Below are 19,467 nucleotides of genomic sequence, written 5' to 3'. Positions count from 1 at the left end.
GTCCATCTATACATCTACCCACTGACCCACCTATCTACTCACCCATCCAATCACCGGCTCACCCATCTGTCTGTCCATCCATCCACCCCCCAGCCATCCCATTTATTCATCCATCCACCCATCCATCTGTCCATGTTCATCCACCCATCCATTCATCCATTTGTCCATCCACTCATCCACAGACCCATCTATCCACTCACTCATCTATCCATCTACCCACCCATCTGTCTATTCACCCACCATCCAGCCATTTTCACCCACCTTACATCTACCCATCATCTATCCACCCATCTATCCATTCATCTCCTGATCCATCCATCCATCCATCCACCCATCTGTACATCCATCCATCATTCATTTATTCCACTATGTGTGTATGACGCTGCAGACACGGTGGGGAAGAAGATGGTGGGGCTTCGGTGACATAGACACATACCCCATGTAACCAACCCAGCAGTGCCACACAGTGTGACCAAGCTGTGATGGAGGATGCTGAGGGCACCTTGGAAGCCAGAAGAGGCCACTAACCCAGCTGGAACAAGAAAAAGTGAGCCATGTTAAAGGGAGCGGTGCACCAGAGAGCAGTCACAGCCCAGGTAAATGGGCTCGAGGGGAGAAAGAGATGGGGCTGGAGAGGCCTGTGAAGCCCAAGCATGGCTCCCAGCTCATAGCTTTGTCCCTGCACAGGCCCCCATGCCCACACTCCTCCCTGTGGTCCCGCCCTTCTCCTCCTCCAGGGCCCCTCTGCTTCAGCTGTACCTGCCTCCTGTTCGGACAAAGCAGGCACTTCCCACCATGGCCTTTGGCTCTGCTGTGCCCTCTGCCTGGGGGATTCCAAGTGGTTAGCCAGAACCATTTGCCTGTTCAAGTCTTGGCACCAACATCCCCCCTGCAGAGGGGCCTCCCTGACCGCCCCCCTCCTTCCTCCAGCCCAGCCAGCCCTCCTCCTGGGTGGCGAGAGCTCCGTGCAGCATGTGTGCACTTGCCAGCCTCCGAGGCCACCCACCACAGGGCTGAGAGGTACCTCCTCCACCCTGCTCCATGTGTGGGGAGGGGCCCATACCTGTCCAATGGATGAAGTTACTTAACTTCATCCCACTGATCAGTAGTTACTTATTTGGCATATACTGTGTGCCAGACTTCCCCCTTTGAGGCTGGGGCTCCTCCCTGCTTGGTAGCTCCCTCCCCCACTGGCCCATGCCCCAGTCAGGCCCCTGACGGCCAGGCAACTAATGGGTAAACACACTCCACCCTCGGCCTCCATCAATCCATCACTGCACTGAACAAGGGCCTCCTGTTAATGAGCTGGGATGGGGGCTGGAGAGAGGCTGGAGGAGGAGCTTGAGGAGGTAAGCTCTGTCTACCCACCCACCATCCCCAGACGGAGGCCCAGAATCCTGGGTGGGGGAACTCTCTTCCTGCAGCCAGGCTATGTGCCACCATGGGGAGGGGAGGAAGTATGTGACTTCCCTCTCTGAGCATCCAGTGCCCAAATCGAGCAGACGGGACGAACCTGCTTGCTGAGCCTCAGTTTGCCCATCTGGAAAGTGGGGATGTTACCAACTGAGGGCTCATCGCTTCCCATGGACTAATTCATTCAGTTCTCATAATGACCATAAGAGCTGGGTTTCCTGTGATCTCCATGTTCACCTTGATTTTGACTGCTACTGTTACTGTGTGAAAATCTTTAGGCATTTCCACTTCTCACTTCATTAGACAGAGAAGAGAGAGGAAGTGAGGGAGAGATAAACAGTCCTGCAGTTGGCCCCGCAGGCGGTCTCCCTGTAACACAGACACAGTCGTTTTATTAAAGTGCTTGGCCCTGACCAGATTGCTCAGTTGGTTAGAGTGTCATCTGATGCCAAGGCTGTGGGTTCAATCCCCGGACAGGGCACACACAAGAATCAACCAGTGAATGCGTAAATAAGTGGAACAACAAAATCAATGTTTGTCTCTCTTTCTCCCTTCCTCTCTAAAGGGAGAAAGAATCCCCTCTCTCTCTCTAAAATCAATAAATTAAAAACATAAAAATAAAAGAAAATTCTCATTAAATGTGAGAGGAAGGGGGGGAAGAGCAGGAAATCAGTGCTCACTGAATACTGCATCATTAAACTCCAGTGGGCCTCCTATTCCTAGAGAAGTTCTTTCTCTTCTGAAGCAACTTTCCTTGCTAAACTTGAGAAGTATAAAATTTACATTATAATAGACTTTAATTTTTTTAAATATGTTTATTGATTTTAGAAAGAGAGAAACATCAGTTGGTTATCTCCCATATGTGCCCCAGCCAGGGATTGAACCTGCAACCTAGGTATGTGCCCTGACGGGGGTCGAACCCCCAGCCTTTGGTGTATGGAACAATGCTCCAACCAACTGAGCCACACTGGCCTGGGCGTAATAAATTTTGAGGGTGATCCTCTCTACTACCAGAAAGAGTGAGTGAGTGAGAGAGAGACAGAACAAAGGGGAAAAAATGAGGCACAGAGAAGTCAAACAACTTGCCTCAGGTCCCACAGCAGAGCTGGGATATGAAACTCAGGGCCTGATGCTAGAGACCCAGACCTTCACCGCCATGCCCAGCTGCCTCCACGATGACTGGTTCCTGCCTCCTGGGGCCACAGACAGTGCAGGGGAGGAGGACGGAAAGAAAAAGCCCACAAAAGTGGTTGGCAAAGTCTCAAGCGTTTGGGACTTAATAAATAAAATTGTAGCCACTACATTTATTGTTTATCTTCTTTCTTTATCATCACCCTTCAGGAAGCCTGGGATGGAATGGGCACAAATGGAGAGTGGGAGAAAAGGCAGGGCTTGCTGAAGGTCACAGAGTAAGTCAGGGTGGGTCTATCAGCCTCCAGTGCCCAAATGGCAGCCTGTCCCCTGCCACTTGGTCCTTCTGGAGAGATGGGCCCAGTGGGGCTGTTGGAGGCAGGCTGGGTCAGGCTCCTCAGCTGGGGCCTCCGTCTCCGCCCTGATGAATTCCCCAGACTCGGAGCCTGTGGCCAGGCCCGCCCAGGGCAGGGCAGCTGCCTTCCCGACATATTTTCCCTCTGGATTCACCAGAGGAGGCAGCTGGGCAAGCCGGGGGCGCCCACATGTCTCCTGGCCCAACAGACCTCTGCCAGGAGGGGCCCCAGGGGCCCCATCATGCAGGCCCCAGACCCTCAGCCCCCGCCTGGCCAGGATCCCAGAACCACTGGGTCTGGTGTGGTGGGAAGGGGAGCTAGTTGGCTGGGGCACTGGCCAAAGGCTCAGCCCAGGAGGTCTCAGGCAACAGAGGCTTCACAGCTAATGAGGGGCCTGGGCCAGCATTTCTCGTCTGGATTCTGTGGCCAAGGGCAAGGAGGAGGGGTGTATGAAAGCTTTAGGGGTCCCACCTTCTCCAGTTCTAATCCTGGCTGTGTGACCTTGAGGCGTCTCATCTTCTCTCCCAGGAAAATGTGAATAAAAACCCTCTAAGGTGTGAGTGGCATAGTGTATAATTCCCTTATTGTATAAGGAGACTGACACTGGAGCCAGATGCTGCATGCAGGTTTGCTCATTCATTCCTCTCAACAAGGATCATGCTCATTTTACAGGCAAGGAAACTGAGGCACAGACAAGTCAAGCAAGTTGGCTAGGTCACTTAGCAAAGCTGTGCCCAGCTGAAGTTCCAACCCAGGCCAACTGGCTCCCAAGTGTGTCCTAAAGAACAGGGCTGGCAAGGGTTACCGTTATCAATAGCAATGATGCTGCATTAATTATAAGGAATAATAATAATGTTACATTAATAGTAAGTAGCAGGTGTTGTCACAGATTACCAAACCCTCCAGCCTTCCTTCTCTACACCAGCCCCCAGGCTCCTGAGGAACCCCCAGACTGGGAGAGACAGAACTAAACACAGTCCCCAGGGTCAGGCCATCCCTTCTCTGCCAGGAATCCTCTGCCGCAGGTCACACAAGCACAAGCTCCTGAGCCCTGCCCAAGCAGGGAGGGCTTCCTGAAGGAGGAGGATCAGATCCAGGACTAGAAGGACAGAGGAAAGTATTTGTGGCAGGGAACAGCAGGTACAAAGGCTGGGAAAGATTCCCAGAATGAGGAGGAAGGAGACACTGTCTAGAAAATATATTTCAGGGCTGGTAGGATCCAGGAGGCAAGAACGTAATACCAGAATGCCCATCTCTGATGATCTGTTGTCTGATATGCAAGCTGGGACATCCTGTTTGTTGTTCCCTCTGCCCGGAGTGCCCTTCCCCGCTGTTCCCCATGGCCTGAACAAGGCCACGTGTGTCCAAGCCCCAGCCTCGTGCCAAGCCTGTGGCAGGGGCCTGGCTTCCATGTGCTCTTGTCCCAGCTGCATGAGGCACACGCATGCCTGCTGGCCCTGCTGGAACCATAGTTTTCCCAAGAATTCTAGCGCCAGCCGGGACTGGCCCCCAGGTGTGCCAGACGCCAAGGAAAACAGGAGGTGAGCTCATGGCCCGGCCGCAGGCAGCAGGCAAGGCGGGTGCTTCACTGGAAATGCCCAGGCTGGGGCCAGCTGTTCCCACCCAGCCTCCCCTCCAGGTCCACCTCTCCTCAATTACCCTCTGTGACTCCACATTGCCCTCAGAAGACAGCCTCAGCACCACACTGCTTTTCTGGAGCCCCAAGATCTCCCCACCCTAAGATTAATTTGTACATCAGGCTCATTTCTGCCTCAGGGGCTTTGTGTATGATGTTCCTCTACCTGAAATGCTTTTCTGTCATCTCTTTGCCTGGCCTTGTCCTCCTCATATTCCTGGTCCTAGTTCAGTGTTCTCTTCCCCTCTAGGGAGCCAGCCAAGACTCCCCCTACCCCAGGCAGGGTCAGGTACCTCTTTGGAGCTCCCCAATCACAGTCATGGCCCCTTTGGATGATTATGTAGCTACCTCCCACCAACCTGGGCTTCCCAAGCAGGAGAGGCTGGGTTGGGTTTGTTCACCTTGTGAATCCAGCATCTAGCACAGGGCATGACACACAGTAGATGCTCAGTGCAAACTTGTGGGGTAAGTAAATGAATGACCCTGAAATTTCCCCACCTGCAAACTCCACCTGCTTCCCTCTGCCAGAACTGTCTTCACCTTTTCCCTCTGCTGAATTGAGTCTTTCCTTTAAAAAAAAATTATTTATTTATTTTTAGAGAGAAGGGAAGGGAAGGAGAAAGAGAGGGAGAGAAACATCAATGTGTGTTTGCCTCTCATGCACACCCTACTGGGGACCTGGCCTGCAACCCAAGCGTGTGCCCTGACTGGGAATCAAACCAGTGACCCTTTCATTCACAGGCCTGCTCTCAGTCTACTGAGCCACACCAGCCAGGGCTGAGTCCTCCCTTTTGTTTAGGTTTCCTTGCCATCTCTGCCAGGAAGCCCTCTTTGATTTCTCTGCAGCTTTTCAGAATAGGTCTGGCTGTGACCCTACCCTTGCTTCACTATTCCTCTTGCAGTGGCCCTGGGCTAATCATTTCCACATTTAGGCCTCAGTTTCCCATCTTTAAAATAGAGGCTGTAAGCCTCCAGAGGGTAGGGGTGGAGAGGGTTAACTCCAGAAAACTGATGTGTTTTGTAGCTCAAGAGTGTCGCTGGGCTGACAGAGATGATTTTCCTAATTAGCAGTAATTTTTATTTTTATTACAGGCTGGAGCAAAGCTTGGAAGGTGTGGTGAAGTCTCAGCAAACAGAAGTCTGGGGCCTCTCTAAGACTTCCAGCTGGAGCCCTTTAATTTGTGCACCCCTCAAGGCAACTGACACATGAGCAGCCCATTGCACAGACTAGGAAACTGAGTGGGCTCCCACAGTGGGCAACTAGGCTACCCCCACCAGCACTCACAGAAAGGGGAGATCAGAAAGTGGTGAGGGGAGTCACCTGCAGCTTTCTGGGGTGAGAGGCCCAGGATCATGCCTCTGTGGTCCTGGATAGGCAGACTGAGAGGCCCTGCTCGCATCTGACCCCTCATTTCCTATAGTAATCACCACCATTAACGATGATGCTTACCACCAAGGTGCAAGGGGAAACTGAGGCACAGAGGGGGAGTGGAGGGTCAGTCAGCCTGACCTAAAGCAGGGAGGGAGGCAGAGGTTGGTACTATAACATTTAGCCACTCTTTTTAAAAATCTTCACCCAAGGATTTTTCATTGCTTTTAGAGAGAGGAAGGGAGAGAGAGAAACATCGATGTGAGAAAGAAGCATTGACTTGTTGCTTCCTGTATGTGCCAGAACCGGGATCATATGTGCCTGGACGCAGGATTGAACCTGCAACCTAGGTATGTGCCCTGACCGAGAATCGAACCCACAGGGTCGACGCTCCAACCAACTGAGCCACACCAGCCAGGGCGACCTTTAGCCACTCTGAACTCTGTTTCCCCAAGGAAGAGTTGAGCGGGGCTGCCATGGGGTTTGTCGTGTTCTCAGCTGTGTGCCAGACTTGGCATACAGCAGGCACTCAGGAATGAGTGAGTGAGATAGCCGGAGGGTGGTCCCATCTGACTCCCCGCCCCACCGACCCTGCACTGGCTCCTGTGACTCAGTTTCCTCACCAGGTCCCGGTTCAGCCAAGCTGGGTGGGGCCTTGAACGAAAAGGCCAGCGCCGGCTGTTTACGTTGCGGCTGGACGCTGGGCAGGGCGGTGGTGGGCCGTCCCTGGGGCCGGCCGCGCCAACCGGATAAATAGGCCCCGCGGGTCTGGTGGGCGGCAGAGAGCAAGCCGCGGTTCAACTCCCCGTTGCTGCCATGGTTCTCTCAACTGCCTGCGTTCTCCTGCTCTCCCTGGGCGCCCTTGGCGTGTCGGGTCAAGGCCAGATCCGGTTAGGTGAGCCGCTCCTTCCCCCACGCCGTGCCCCCAATGCTCAAACTGACAGGAGGACCCGTGGGAGGCCTGGGGTCGCGGCTTTCTGGGGCTTGGGACAGTAAGCGGGGGTGTGCAGGGTGTAGAAAGCAGGCAGCTGGGCAGAGGCTCAAGGAATGGGGTGGGTGTCCGGGGTCCCTGCGGCTGTGCTGGCGTGAGGAGTAGCATGGGAGAGAGTCCTCATGCCCCGACACCCCACCAGCGCCCCCTGTTGGCTCAGGTGCAGACCTGGGCCCGCAGATGCTGCGCGAACTGCAGGAGACCAACGCGGCGCTGCGGGACGTGCGGGAGCTGCTGCGTCAGCAGGTGCGGGCGGAGGGCGGGGGGGTGAAGGGTACAGGAGTGCGGAGGATGGCAGAGAGGCCTGGAAGTGGGGGGTCTGCGAGGTAGGGTCCGCGTGGGGGCGGGAGACAGGTAAAAGGGGTCCCGGTAGGGGTGGAGAGGGTCCTGGGTACCTGGTAGGGCCCCCCCCCCCCCAGGAATAAGGGGTTCTGTGGAAGAGGGTAGGGGTCCCCCAGGGGAAAAGGGAATCCCAAGGAGGGAGAGGGGCTGGGAGGGTAGGTAGTCCGAGGGGAGCGAGGGGGGGAGGGTGGAGAGGCAAGTCCCAGGGGAGGAGGAGAAGGACGGAACCCCGCTGACCACACACCGTCCTCCTTGCACTGCAGGTTAAGGAGATCACGTTCCTGAAAAACACGGTGATGGAGTGTGACGCGTGCGGTAAGTGGAGCTAAGGAGGCAGAGAAGGGACGGCGGGACAGCAAGAAGTGGTGGGAAGACAGAAACAGAAACGGAGAGCAGAGACTGGGAGGAAGAGAAGAGGAAAAGGACGAGGCTGCCAGAGATAGAGAGAGTGGATGAGAGGCAAACAGGGAGGGGAGACTGAGACGATGGGAAGGGGACACACAGAAAGAGGCAGAAACCGTGCGGGAGGTGCAGGGAGGTAGAGAGACTCGGAGGGAAAAGCTGAAAAGCTGAGCGCAGAGCGGGAGACTGGAGAGACCCGACGGCAGCCAGCGCGAGAGGGCCGGGGTGGGGTCCAGACGGGCTCAGCCCCCGGTAGGGGCAGGGTGTTGCTAGGCTCCGCCCCTGGGCTTGGTTGGTCCTGACTGCCTAGGTCCTCCCCCCACCCCTCGCCAGGGATGCAGCAGGTGAAAAACCCCGGCGTGAGCGTGCGGCCCCTACCCCAATGCGCACCTGGCTACTGCTTCCCCGGCGTGGCCTGCACCGAAACAGCGAGAGGAGCCAGCTGCGGACCCTGCCCAGCGGGCTTCACAGGCAACGGCACGCAATGCACCGACATCAATGAGGTGTGCCTGTCCCCACCGCCCCGGTGATCCCCCAACTCCCTGCTACCCTCAAGATCTCCTCTTCAGCTGGGGGTATTCACCCGGAGGATCCCTTCACCATCAAGGGCGCACGTCCAGACGACCACCCCACTGCCGGAGGTCACCGACCCCCACCACCTCCTTCGCCACCAGGGACACCCGCCCTGACAACCCCCTCCATTGCTAATGACGCCCATCTCAATGACTCCTGTATCCCAGGAATGATCCGCCCCACGACCTCCCTCACCTCCGGGGCTCGGCAGCCTCAACAACACTTCCACCACAGCCGGGAGCCCATCCCGACGACTTCCCCATCGACGGGCACGCACGCGGGGACAACTTTCCCCCTCTGCTGGGGACACGCGTCCTCACAATTCCTTCCCCTGTCCATGACCACCCAGCCCACCGGGTCCCAGAAGCAGACCCTTCCAGGCGTGCCCCTCTCCCCTCCTGATCCCACCTCTGTACCACGTGGCACCCCCTGTCCAAGTGCTGGCTGATGACACTTGGACTTTCTAACTCCAAGCCTAAGAAACCAGAAGGCATCACTGGAGGGCTGAGGGGAGCTGGGGAAGAGCTCCGAGTCCTCTGACCCTCCATGGCCCTTTTCCTCCCAGTGTAACGCCCATCCCTGCTTCCCCCGGGTCCGCTGCATCAATACCAGCCCTGGCTTCCGCTGCGAGGCCTGTCCGTCTGGGTACAGCGGGTCCACCCACGAGGGCGTGGGGCTCGCCTTCGCCAAGACCAATAAGCAGGTGAGGGCCTTGGGGAGTGGCGCCAGGAGTTGGGGGGCTGCGCATTTTGCTTAGTAAACTCGTTCTCCAGCCTCGCGGCCTTTACCCTGCCTCGCTCCAGCACGAGGCGGTAGGGACTGGGATCTAAAGGGGTCGGTGGGAAAGGGTCCGCGTCAGGGATGGCCGCAGTCGGAGGCGGATGGAGGGGAGAGGTAGCAGAGGAGACAGCGAACCAGGTCTGAGGTGTCTGCGTGGGGGCGGTAACCTCTGCGCTCCCTCCCACCCAGGTTTGCACGGACATTAATGAGTGTGAGACCGGGCAGCATAACTGCGTCCCCAACTCCGTGTGCGTCAACACCCGGGTAAGGCCCAGGAGGAAAGAAGGTTGGAGAGACTGGGCAGGGGGTGGGGTGGTGCGCGCTGTGGCAGCGGCCCGGGCTCACCTCCCGCACGCAGGGGTCCTTCCAGTGCGGCCAGTGCCAGCCCGGCTTCGTGGGCGACCAAGCTTCCGGCTGCCGTCCACGCGCCCAGCGCTCCTGCCCGGACGGCACGCCCAGCACGTGCCACGAGAAGGCCGACTGCATCCTGGAGCGTGATGGCTCGCGGTCGTGCGTGGTGAGTGCAGCCACGCGTGGAGGGGTGTGGGATGGGGAAATAGCGGTCGGTGACACCGGAGCATCCACTCACCTCTCGCCCGCAGTGTGCCATCGGCTGGGCTGGCAACGGGCTTCTCTGCGGCCGAGACACGGACCTGGACGGCTTCCCTGACGAGAAGCTGCGCTGCTCCGAGCGCCACTGCCGCAAGGTGGGCGAGTACAGAGGGCGGGGCCAGCGCGAGCGGAGGGCGCGGGTCCTCACGGGGTGGGCGGGGCTACAAACCACGCCCTTAAGGCCTGCCCTTGCGGCCCCTAGGACAACTGCGTGACTGTGCCCAACTCAGGGCAGGAGGACGTAGATCGGGACGGAATCGGAGACGCCTGTGACCCAGACGCTGATGGTGACGGGATCCTCAACGAGGAGGTGGGGCCAAGGCGGGGTCTAGCAGAGCTGTGGGGCGGGGCTTTGTCTGGGGCCAGTGCCTCAGAGGCGGGACTCGCGGGTCCTGGGGGAACAAGGGGCTCCATAGAGGAGGCGGGGCCTCGGTGGGCTAATCTTGGATGTGACATTTGCTCCACTGGCTTGACTTCCCCTGCCCTCTTAACCGGTCCTGTCCTCCAGGACAACTGCCCGCTGGTACGGAACCCAGACCAGCGCAATTCGGACAATGACAAGTGGGGAGACGCGTGCGACAACTGCAGAACCCAAAAGAACGAAGACCAGAAAGACACAGACCAGGACGGCCGAGGGGATGCCTGCGACGACGACATCGACGGCGACGGTGAGCACGGTGGGGGCGGGGGCTGGTATGGTGGGGGAAACATGGGGGTCCGGACTCAGCAGGGGCCGGGGCTCAGAAGCTGAAGGTGTGAGCTTAACTCGAGGGCCCATTTGAACCATGGACCTTGTTCAGGGGAGCAGAAAAATGCCTGCTATGTCGGATGCTGCAGGGAGGAAAAGCAACACATGGTCTGGGGTTTAGGGTCAGGGAGGTGTCCTTTTTCCACCTTGGGCATAGAATCTCAGGTGAGTGCATTCACAGGGCAAGAGAAGAGCCAGGCTCCTCCCTGGCCATCTATTCATGACGTCTGTATGAGTACTTGGGTTTAACTTTGCAGGAATTGTGCACTAGGGGAGGGTAGGACTTTGGCCCAGGCTTGCACTTGCCCTGCGGAAGTCAGCCTGGCCCCGCCTAATCATGGGGTCCTGTCCGGTTCTCCTGCTTCTTGAAGGGATCAAAAATTCGGTGGACAACTGCCCCAGGGTGCCCAACTCAGACCAGAAGGACAGTGATGGAGACGGTGTAGGAGATGTCTGTGATAACTGTCCCCAGAAGAACAATCTAGACCAGGTGAGGGCAGGTCAGTTGGGTCAGACCCCTGGCGTGATCCCCAGGCTGTGTTAACAAGACTGCAGCCCATTCAAAGCAGCCTGAAGGGTGTACCTTTGCTCTGGAACTGGGCATGGGTTGGAGGCTTTTGAGTTCCTCTGCCCTGATTGTGGACCCCTGCACCTTCCTAGGGGGATGTGGACCATGACTTTGTGGGAGATGCTTGTGATAGTGACCAAGACCAGTAAGGAGGCCTTCTAGGATGGGGGTGGGGGCTCAGGGTGGGTGGCCCCTGCAGGGCCCTCTGGGCATCTCATTGTCTCTCTGCCCCACCCACTCTAGGGATGGGGATGGGCACCAGGACTCTCGGGACAACTGCCCCACAGTGCCCAACAGCTCCCAGCAGGACTCAGACCGAGATGGACAGGGTGATGCCTGTGATGACGATGATGACAACGATGGGGTCCCTGACAGTCGGGACAACTGCCGCCTGGTACCCAACCCAAACCAGGCAGACTCAGATCGTAAGGCAGGGGTTGGGGCCTGTGGTGGGGATGGGACATGGGGAGCCACTGGGGCAGGTTTTGGAGTGGGCACAGTGGCGTCAGTGTAAGGTGTGAGTGGAGCTAGGCATGGAGTGGGCACTTGGCACTGACCTCACTGCTCCAGGGTCTCCCACCACCTCTCAGGGGATGGCGTAGGTGATGCGTGCCAGGGCGACTTCGATGCTGACAAGGTGGTGGACAAGATTGATGTGTGTCCGGAGAATGCGGAGGTCACCCTCACCGATTTCCGAGCCTTCCAGACTGTGGTGCTGGACCCCGAGGGGGATGCGCAAATAGACCCCAACTGGGTGGTGCTCAACCAGGTGGGGGCAGGGCCCAGCAGGTGGGGGTAGTGCAGGACCCTCTCTTGGGGTCCTGACCTAGGGGCTGGAAAGCCGAGGGCCCAATGGCCAACCTGAGGCCCCTCTTCCTTTGACCCCATCAGGGGATGGAGATTGTGCAGACGATGAACAGTGACCCTGGCCTGGCTGTGGGTGAGACATGGAGAAGGGGAAGGCTCTGCAGGGAGCCGCTCAGGGGCAGGGCCAGAGGGAGGGTGGGGCAAGACCAGGTAGGGTCTGGGCTGGGGCAGGGTGGTTAAAGGCAGGTTTGAGGGTTCAGCGTCATGGCTGTGTCTTCTGACACAGGGGTGGGATGGGGTGGGTCTACTGAGGGGGAATCTGGGCTCAGGGGCAAGCTGGACCCTGGAAGGGGTGGTTCTGTGGTGTCTAGGATCCCATTTGTCTCCCCCCGCCAGGTTACACAGCTTTCAATGGTGTGGACTTTGAAGGCACATTCCACGTGAACACTGCCACAGACGATGACTACGCTGGCTTCATTTTTGGCTATCAGGACAGCTCAAGCTTCTATGTGGTCATGTGGAAGCAGATGGAGCAGACGTACTGGCAGGCCAACCCCTTCCGTGCCGTTGCTGAGCCTGGAATCCAGCTCAAGGTGTGGTGAGGGGGTGTAGTGTGGTGGTGATGGAGGTACCAGGGTACCTGACCTCTAGTTCCATGCCCTCTACACATCTCCAAAGCCTCCGCAGTCCTCCAGCATCATTCCATAGACCTTAAATTCTTCCTACCTGCTTCCAGCTCTCCTGGGGACTCCCATAGGCCCCACATCCTCCCAGGTCCTCCCGTAGGCCCTCAAACCCTCACCCAGCATCTGCCAATCATCTTTTGGGCCCTGAAACCCTTTCACAGAGCCCTAAGCTTTTCCTCAGGTTCCAAATCCTTTTGCAGAATCGCTCGACTATATCACACAAACTTCCCAGCAAATTTCCCAAATCCTCTAGACCCCAGTTTATCCCATAGATACCCCAAACTTCTTACAGGTCACTAAATCCTTCTGCAGACCCCCAAAGTTTCCCAGATTCCCAACCTATTCAGACTCCCAAATCCTCTCATGAGACCCCGGAGCACTGCTGTCCCCATGACCCACCTAGAAATCTCCATGTGGTGCCCAAGAAGGTGTCCTTGTGGGTTTCCCATCCCAGCCCCTTAAAGCCCCCATCATCCTTCCATGACCTGAAGCAACCACCAGGGTTCGGGGTGGGGGGGGCTCCAGGGACCCATGCAGTCTTTGACCCTGGGCCCCTGTCTCTGGGTGTGTCAGGCTGTGAAGTCCTCCACGGGCCCTGGGGAGCACCTTCGGAATGCACTGTGGCACACGGGGGACACAGCGTCACAGGTACGGCTGCTCTGGAAGGACCCCCGCAACGTGGGTTGGAAGGACAAAACATCCTACCGCTGGTTCCTGCAACACCGGCCCCAAGTGGGCTACATCAGGTGGGCACCTTGCCCTGTCTAGGGACTGAGTCCCTGCTCCACCCTGGCTCCCAGGAGAGGTTCTGAGGGCCTCGGTCCCCTCATCTGCAAAGCAGAAACAATGTGGCAGCTAGAATGAACTGTGACTGGCCCCAGGACATAGTACCCCTCCTAGTGCCCAGCACACAGTGGGGCCTCAGCGAGAAGGTGAGGCCTCACCCCCTCCCCATTTCTCAACCCCTGCTCTGTGCAGGAAAGTCCAGGCGCTCCTCATAGTTAGCACCTCCTGTGTGCAGGACCCTGGATAGCTACTCTCTCACACAGAGAAGCTGAGGCACAGGGCAGGGGCAACCCTACCTGCCCTGAGTATGGGCCCGACAGGAGGGGTCTATAGCCCCCACTCAGAGAGAGGAGGGGGCTCATCTTTCAGGGCAGGATGCTGAAGGTCTGAGGGGCTTCACAGTCCCCTGCCTCACTGTCCCCTGCCCCCTACAGAGTACGGTTCTATGAAGGCCCTGAGCTGGTGGCTGACAGCAACGTGGTCTTAGACACGACCATGCGGGGTGGCCGCCTAGGTGTCTTCTGCTTCTCCCAGGAGAACATCATCTGGGCCAACCTGCGCTACCGCTGTAACGGTGAGCGGAGGGAGTAAGGAGAGGGGATGAGGAGAAGGCCCACCGGGGAGCATGGAGTCTGCCCTGCTGGCCTCGCCCTTTCTCACCCTCCTGCCCTCTCTCCCTCCACAGACACCATCCCGGAGGACTATGAGATCCAGCAGCTGCTGCAGGCCTAGGGACGGACAGGGACCTGCAGTTAGATGGTGGCCACCCTCAGGGCAGAAGCACCAAGGGGCAGCCAACCTGGGGGAGGGAGGAGATCAGAGAGGATAAAATAAAGTGTGTTTGGCAGGATGGCGGCTGTGGTCTCTGCTTTGGGGAGATGGTAGGGTCTAGCCTCGGGGAGTGGGGCCTGTGGCGGACTCCCCTCCCAACTGACTAAGAGTGTCCAGCTCTGACTCAGGAGGCCCCAGGCCTGCTGCTGTAGCCGTCCCACCCCCAGAATGTCTGCTCCAGGACCCTGAGGGGTAGGTTGCTCCCCCTACAAAACACAGGTCCCAATAGCTGGCTATTAGGGGGAGGTGGTAAGGGGAGCAGGTCTGTGTGTCCACATTCACATGTGCTTTTGTGTGGCTCTGCCAGGTGTACCTGTGACACCCGTGCTTCATCTCTAAGGTGGAGAACGGGGGCAGGAAAAAAGGGGAGGAGGCAGAGACGAAAACATTGGGTTTTTATTAGGTTTCATTACAAAGGATGCAAAGGTACAAAGACAAAAGCGTCCACGCCAGAGGACAGGCAGGGGCCGGCTGAGTGCACCCTGAGCCGCCCGCCCCAGCCCGCCACGGGCACCCACACGCACGGCCCATGGGACATCCACAGCAGAGTGTACATGCTGGGGGGGCAGAGCCAGCCTGGCAACAGAGGGACACACGTGGGGTAGGGCTCAGACTGATGGGTTTGCATATATTAGAGGTGCCACCCAGCCCCTTGGGGGCAGTTTCCTGGGGGGAGCAGATGGGGGGCAATGGACCTCGGCTGCCAAAGCCCTCCCTCCCGGGACCTTGTGGGGGAGGCTATGGCAGTGTCCCCTTGTCCCAGTGGGCAAGAGGTCAGAAATGACAGGCTAGGATGAACTGGGCATCATTTTTCCCAAATCCCAGAACCCTGTGAGATGGAGGCAACACTCCCCTCCTGCCTGGGCACATGCCACATGTCCCTGGCTCCTTGGGATGGGCTGTTGGGGACTGGCCAGGAGTGTGGAAGGCAGAGGGAGCCATTTGTAGCCAGCATCACCCTGACGTCCAACCCCTGCCCCTCACTCTGGGAGGGACCCTGAGACTCATGGGTCTGAGCCAGTGACAGGAGGGAAACTTAGGCCCCAGTCACAAGGGTCCTGTTTCTGCTCTCCATGCCCTCAGGAGGAGTAGCCCAGTGTCCAGCCTGGGGGTGCAGGTTGCCCTGCCTCCCTCTGCTTGGGAGTGGCCAGTTGCCTGTGGCAAGAAAAGGGTAATGAGGGGCCGGAGCCCCACTCAGCCAGTACTCCTGAAGGAATGCCACCAGGGCCCCTAGTTATATCTATACTGTGAGACTCCAGGAGGTGGGTGCCCAGGGTCCCAAGAGAATGGGTGCAGAAATAGACCCAGCTGCCTACTTACTCCAGGCAAGCCTCCCAGAGTCGGCGAGGCACTGAGTCTTCCCCCAGCTCTGCAGGCCACGTGGGGAGGACTCAGTAGCCACAGACCTCCTCACCTGGAATGCCACCTACAGGAGCGATGGGCCAGGACCAGGGTGCCCAGTAACCTTGGTCTTATGGCCCCTGTACCTCAGTCCTACACTGGGCTTCGTCAGAACCCAGGAGCTCCTTTGTTAGCACCCCAGTGCCTCCAGACTTCACACACACATCCCACATCAGAGTGGGGGTGCCTCCTGTGGAAATGCAGAAAGCTGAGTTCGGCAGGCAGGGGATTTGGAAGGGTATTTGGTTATAAACCAGCTCAGGGTCCCGGAGGCCCCTTAGTGAAAGTCGCTCATGGGTACTCATCAGACCCAGGAGGCCCAACAGACTGGGAGGGGCCCCATACTGGATATCTACCCCTGGCAGGATGCATGAATGGACATGGAGTCCCTTGCCCTCCATGCAGCATCTCATTTGACAGAGGTGACCTTACCTACCCCACTGTGACGCACGGGCCTCACAACGGACCACCCCTCTGAGCATCCTTCCAGGAGCTCAGCAGATAAAAATTGGGTCAAACACATTAATCACTCAGAACCCTCCTTCACTCTGAAAACCCAAGAGCAGAGAACAGCACAGAGAGGCTTCACCTGGGGAAAGATCCGAAGCACACATCCCAGCCCCCAGAGGCTGGTCCTAGCAAGCCCTGTGACCTACAGTGGCAGAGCTGGACCCACCCCGGTTAGGGCCGCTTCTGCTGTGGCTTCACCAGCTTTTGGATGTGTTGGCTGTGGGTTCCCAAATTTTGCTGAGGGGAAAATTTGGGAACCCATCCCCTGAGCTTTCCACTGAGGGTCTCAGGTCCCTCTGCCCCAAGAGGCTGGCACTCACCCTTCCTGCCCAGAAGTGTCAAGGGAAGGGGGCTGCAGGACGCTCCAAACAGCGCTGCCTGTCTTCCCCCTGTAAGGGCACGGAGGGGGAGGTCAGCATGGGTACCTGTGATGGGCTGTGAGCCCAGCGAGAGCCCGCCTTCTCCAGTCAGCCCTGGGCACAGCCCTCTTCTCTGGAGGACACAGAAAGGCGCTGACCCTGGTCTCCATCCTCAGCCCACAAGCCTCATGGGGGAGCAAACTTACAGCCCTCGATTTGAAGGGCAGAGGGTAAAGTGAGGCAATGGGCACAGGCTGGGTAGCTCAAGCCCCCCGGGGAAAGGTCTGCACAAGCTGAGGTGGCTCGGCTAAAGCTGGGAGCACTCAGTGGGGGTGTGGTGGGGGGAAAGCCCGGCTGGCCTCTGAGCCTGTCCATGTGGACCCAGTGTCCAGGTTTGAAGTCCAGGCTTGCCCTGAGCTCGTGAGTAGGACACGGGTGGCAGGTCTATATACAGGACACAGGCCCAGGCCCGCCCCTCATGGCGCAGCTTGCCTGAAATCACAGTATTTTTCACATCACAAGTCAAAGGACTGATTCCCTTACGCTGTCTTGACTCAGAAAGTCTTGGCAACTCAAGAATAGTTAGTAGAGAAGTGATATTTAATAAAAAAACAAAATTCCCTGTTGCAGACCCCGGGAGGCCTCCCAAGGCCCAGGAAGACATGGGGATGCCTGGCCTCTAGCTCCTGGTGGCCTCGCACCCCCGGCCCAGGATAGCTCTGCACCTGTGCCCCCCCAGGCAGAGGCCGCCGGTCTCTCCTGCCCATCTGCACCCAGAACTGGCACTGGACAGATGGGAAGCGTGGGCTGACAAGGCTCCCTCACTGGATCCCCAATGCCTTGCTTGAAAATTGCATCCAGGAAGGTTGCTTGTAATTTTATTAAGGCCATTTTTAAAAAGTTCTACATACAAGTCTAATGGTAACCAAACTCTTTTATGTACATGTAGATGTTCTTAAAAAAAAGTCCCCATCTCTACCCCCAGTCCCCACCACAGTAAGAGGACAGGCCCGGACCCGGATGGACTGACAAGGCGCTCCCCCAGCCCAGACAGCAGAGGCAGGGCCAAGTGATCGAAGAGGGGGGACTTCCCACACATGTGGCCACCCAGCTGCTTGGATACGTGCTAACAGCCTGGCCAAGGAGCAAGAGGGAAGGACAACCGCTAGGATCAAACCCAGCTTCCATACACAGAGGCGAGGGCTCCCAAGGCCCAGGCAGGAAGGCGGCCGCAACACCACAGAAAGACACGCCAGGCAGAAGTGTCGGCCCAACCGCAGGCGGAGGAGCAAGTCAAGATGCAACTTCAGGACTAAAACGGAGGCTCCTGCTCAAGCAGTTGACAGAAAACAAAGCCAGCCCGCCACCCCTCAAAGGGCCTGGAGGGTAGAGGGAGGGTCACCTCTGCCTACCAAGGCACTCTGAGAAGCAAGCACCCAGAAACCTACCGCTAAAAGCACACTGTTCGTTGCCCTCCAAACCCAGACCTCCCAGGAGGAGCTACACAAGAAGCGGCCGGAGGGAATGAGTGTCAGTTTTCTCAGGGTGGGGTGAGAGACAACCTCGTCTGTGGCATCTGGGGGCAGAGGGGCCACAGCTGCTGCCAGTCTCAGGGTCCGGGACACCCCGTCACCGAGTACTGGTGGGCACCTTCAACAGGGCCAGGCAGAGCCAGGTCTTCTCAAGACCCTTACTGAGAGCAGTGGCTCCTTCCCAGGAGTCCGGTACGTGGCCAGAAGCAGAGGCACCTCCAGCCACTCCAGCTTCTGCCAGAGTCCCCTGCCTGACACAACCCACCCTCACTGGGCTGGGCAGCCACTCAGCCCTTCTGTTTTGAAATAACTTGAAGTGAAACTAAAGAGGCCAGGGTCACAGTTCAGATTGTAGACTGCTTCTGGTCAGCTTTAAACAATGTATAACAGGATTTCTGGAATAAAAAGATGCTCTCAGGCAAGTGTTGGCTTGAAGTAGTCAGCTACTTGTCTACAGCCAAAACAGAAATAACCAACCAAAAGAAACAACAAAAAAATCTAACAAAAATGCCCTGGCCACCCCTGTCTGTAAATAACAATAACAGTGGCCACAGTGCAGAGACAGAAAGAGGAAAGCAAGTCCTAACACCTCCCAGAAATGACCGGACTCCACATATGTTCCCTGGCAGGCCCTGTCATCCTGGCCAGAGGACCCCTGGCAGAGGCAGCCCCAGAGGGACCTGGAGTGGGGGGCAGGCGAGGCAGGAGAGGGCTGGGAAGATCTAGCTGCTCAGTTTACACCTTTGTATCCACCCCCATGGGAAGGGCTCTAGCGTCCTGTGTGCTCAGAAATATAAAAGCAATCAAAATAGTGTTTATTTTCCGTTGGGTCTGTCCCTCTTTCTGGCGCCCTCTCCCTTTGGCAGGGGGGTGGGGCTGGCTCTCTACCTAACCATGACCTGGGGGTGGCAGGTGTTGGCAGGACCCGGGACAAAGGAAGGCAGTGAGAGCTGGACAACAGTCGGAAATGCACACCCGCCCACCACAGCGTGGACCAGACCCTGGCGCCCCCAGGGCTGTAGCCCTGCCCAACACGCTTGCTGCATCTTACAGGAACTGATGGCTCAGGGCCTGGGGTGGGAGGAGAAAGAGTGCACGCAGGGGGATTCCAAGGAGGCAGCTCACAGCCTCCCACAGGAGAGGGACAGCCGAGGGGGGCAGGGGGTGCTTGGCGGCATTGCAAGCTCAGAATCACAAGCTCGGCCGTTTACAGGGACAGTGTGTGCAGTCCCTGGGCTCAGGGAGACTCTGTTGGGACCACTGACCGGCGGGGTGATGGAGCCGGGGCTGGGTGATGGAGTGCTGGGACTGCACTCACAGACGGTCCATCCGGAAGGTGTCCTCAGTGGCTGGGTCGGCCAGGACCATGTCAGGGTCATTGAGCATGTGCAGTCCGTCCAGGGTCAGGGGGTCAATCTTGAGTTCATCCAGGGGAAACTGGCTGTCAGAGTCAAAGCTGACATCGCCAACCCCGGCCAGTGTGCTGGTCAGTTCTTTAGAGAGGCTGGGAGGGGACTCTCCTGTCACTGGAGGGAGGGGGGACACAAAAGTCAGTTCATTCTTGGTTCCCCGCCCCCTGCTCAGGGAAGAGCGCTTGGGCCACCCCAGGGATGCTCACTGGGGATCTGCCTTCC

The 19,467-nt window shown here is 57.7% G+C and overlaps 2 protein-coding genes across 8 annotated transcripts in view; one reads left to right on the top strand and one right to left on the bottom strand.

Annotated features, from left to right (window-relative positions):
* Window positions 1-6,702: 6,702 nt before the first annotated feature.
* On the top strand, window positions 6,703-14,025 carry LOC123828346 (cartilage oligomeric matrix protein). The gene is made up of 19 exons (XM_045853226.1): window positions 6,703-6,800; window positions 7,057-7,142; window positions 7,502-7,553; window positions 7,974-8,143; window positions 8,779-8,916; window positions 9,183-9,257; window positions 9,352-9,510; window positions 9,596-9,700; window positions 9,808-9,915; window positions 10,114-10,273; window positions 10,725-10,843; window positions 11,014-11,066; window positions 11,165-11,346; window positions 11,512-11,690; window positions 11,813-11,861; window positions 12,125-12,321; window positions 12,988-13,160; window positions 13,635-13,774; window positions 13,886-14,025. Exons 1-19 carry the CDS (start codon window positions 6,722-6,724, stop codon window positions 13,930-13,932), a joined length of 2,271 nt encoding a protein of 756 aa, XP_045709182.1. The 5' UTR covers window positions 6,703-6,721; the 3' UTR covers window positions 13,933-14,025.
* Window positions 14,026-14,409: 384 nt separating this feature from the next.
* The window catches only part of CRTC1 (CREB regulated transcription coactivator 1), a 59,903-nt gene continuing 54,845 nt past the window's right edge, over window positions 14,410-19,467 (bottom strand). For all 7 annotated transcript variants that reach the window (XM_045853609.1, XM_045853611.1, XM_045853612.1 and 4 more), the window contains one exon: window positions 14,410-19,359. In XM_045853609.1, the coding sequence (XP_045709565.1) occupies window positions 19,148-19,359 (212 nt within the window). In that variant the 3' untranslated portion in view covers window positions 14,410-19,147. The remainder of the gene's footprint in view (window positions 19,360-19,467) is intronic.

Source organism: Phyllostomus hastatus, unplaced genomic scaffold (assembly GCF_019186645.2).
Source record: "Phyllostomus hastatus isolate PE091 unplaced genomic scaffold, TTU_PhHast_1.1 phas_contig_98, whole genome shotgun sequence".
Classification (NCBI taxonomy): domain Eukaryota; kingdom Metazoa; phylum Chordata; class Mammalia; order Chiroptera; family Phyllostomidae; genus Phyllostomus; species Phyllostomus hastatus.
The sequence above is the reverse complement of the archived record's forward strand: the minus strand, read 5'-3'. Positions and strand labels throughout refer to the sequence as shown.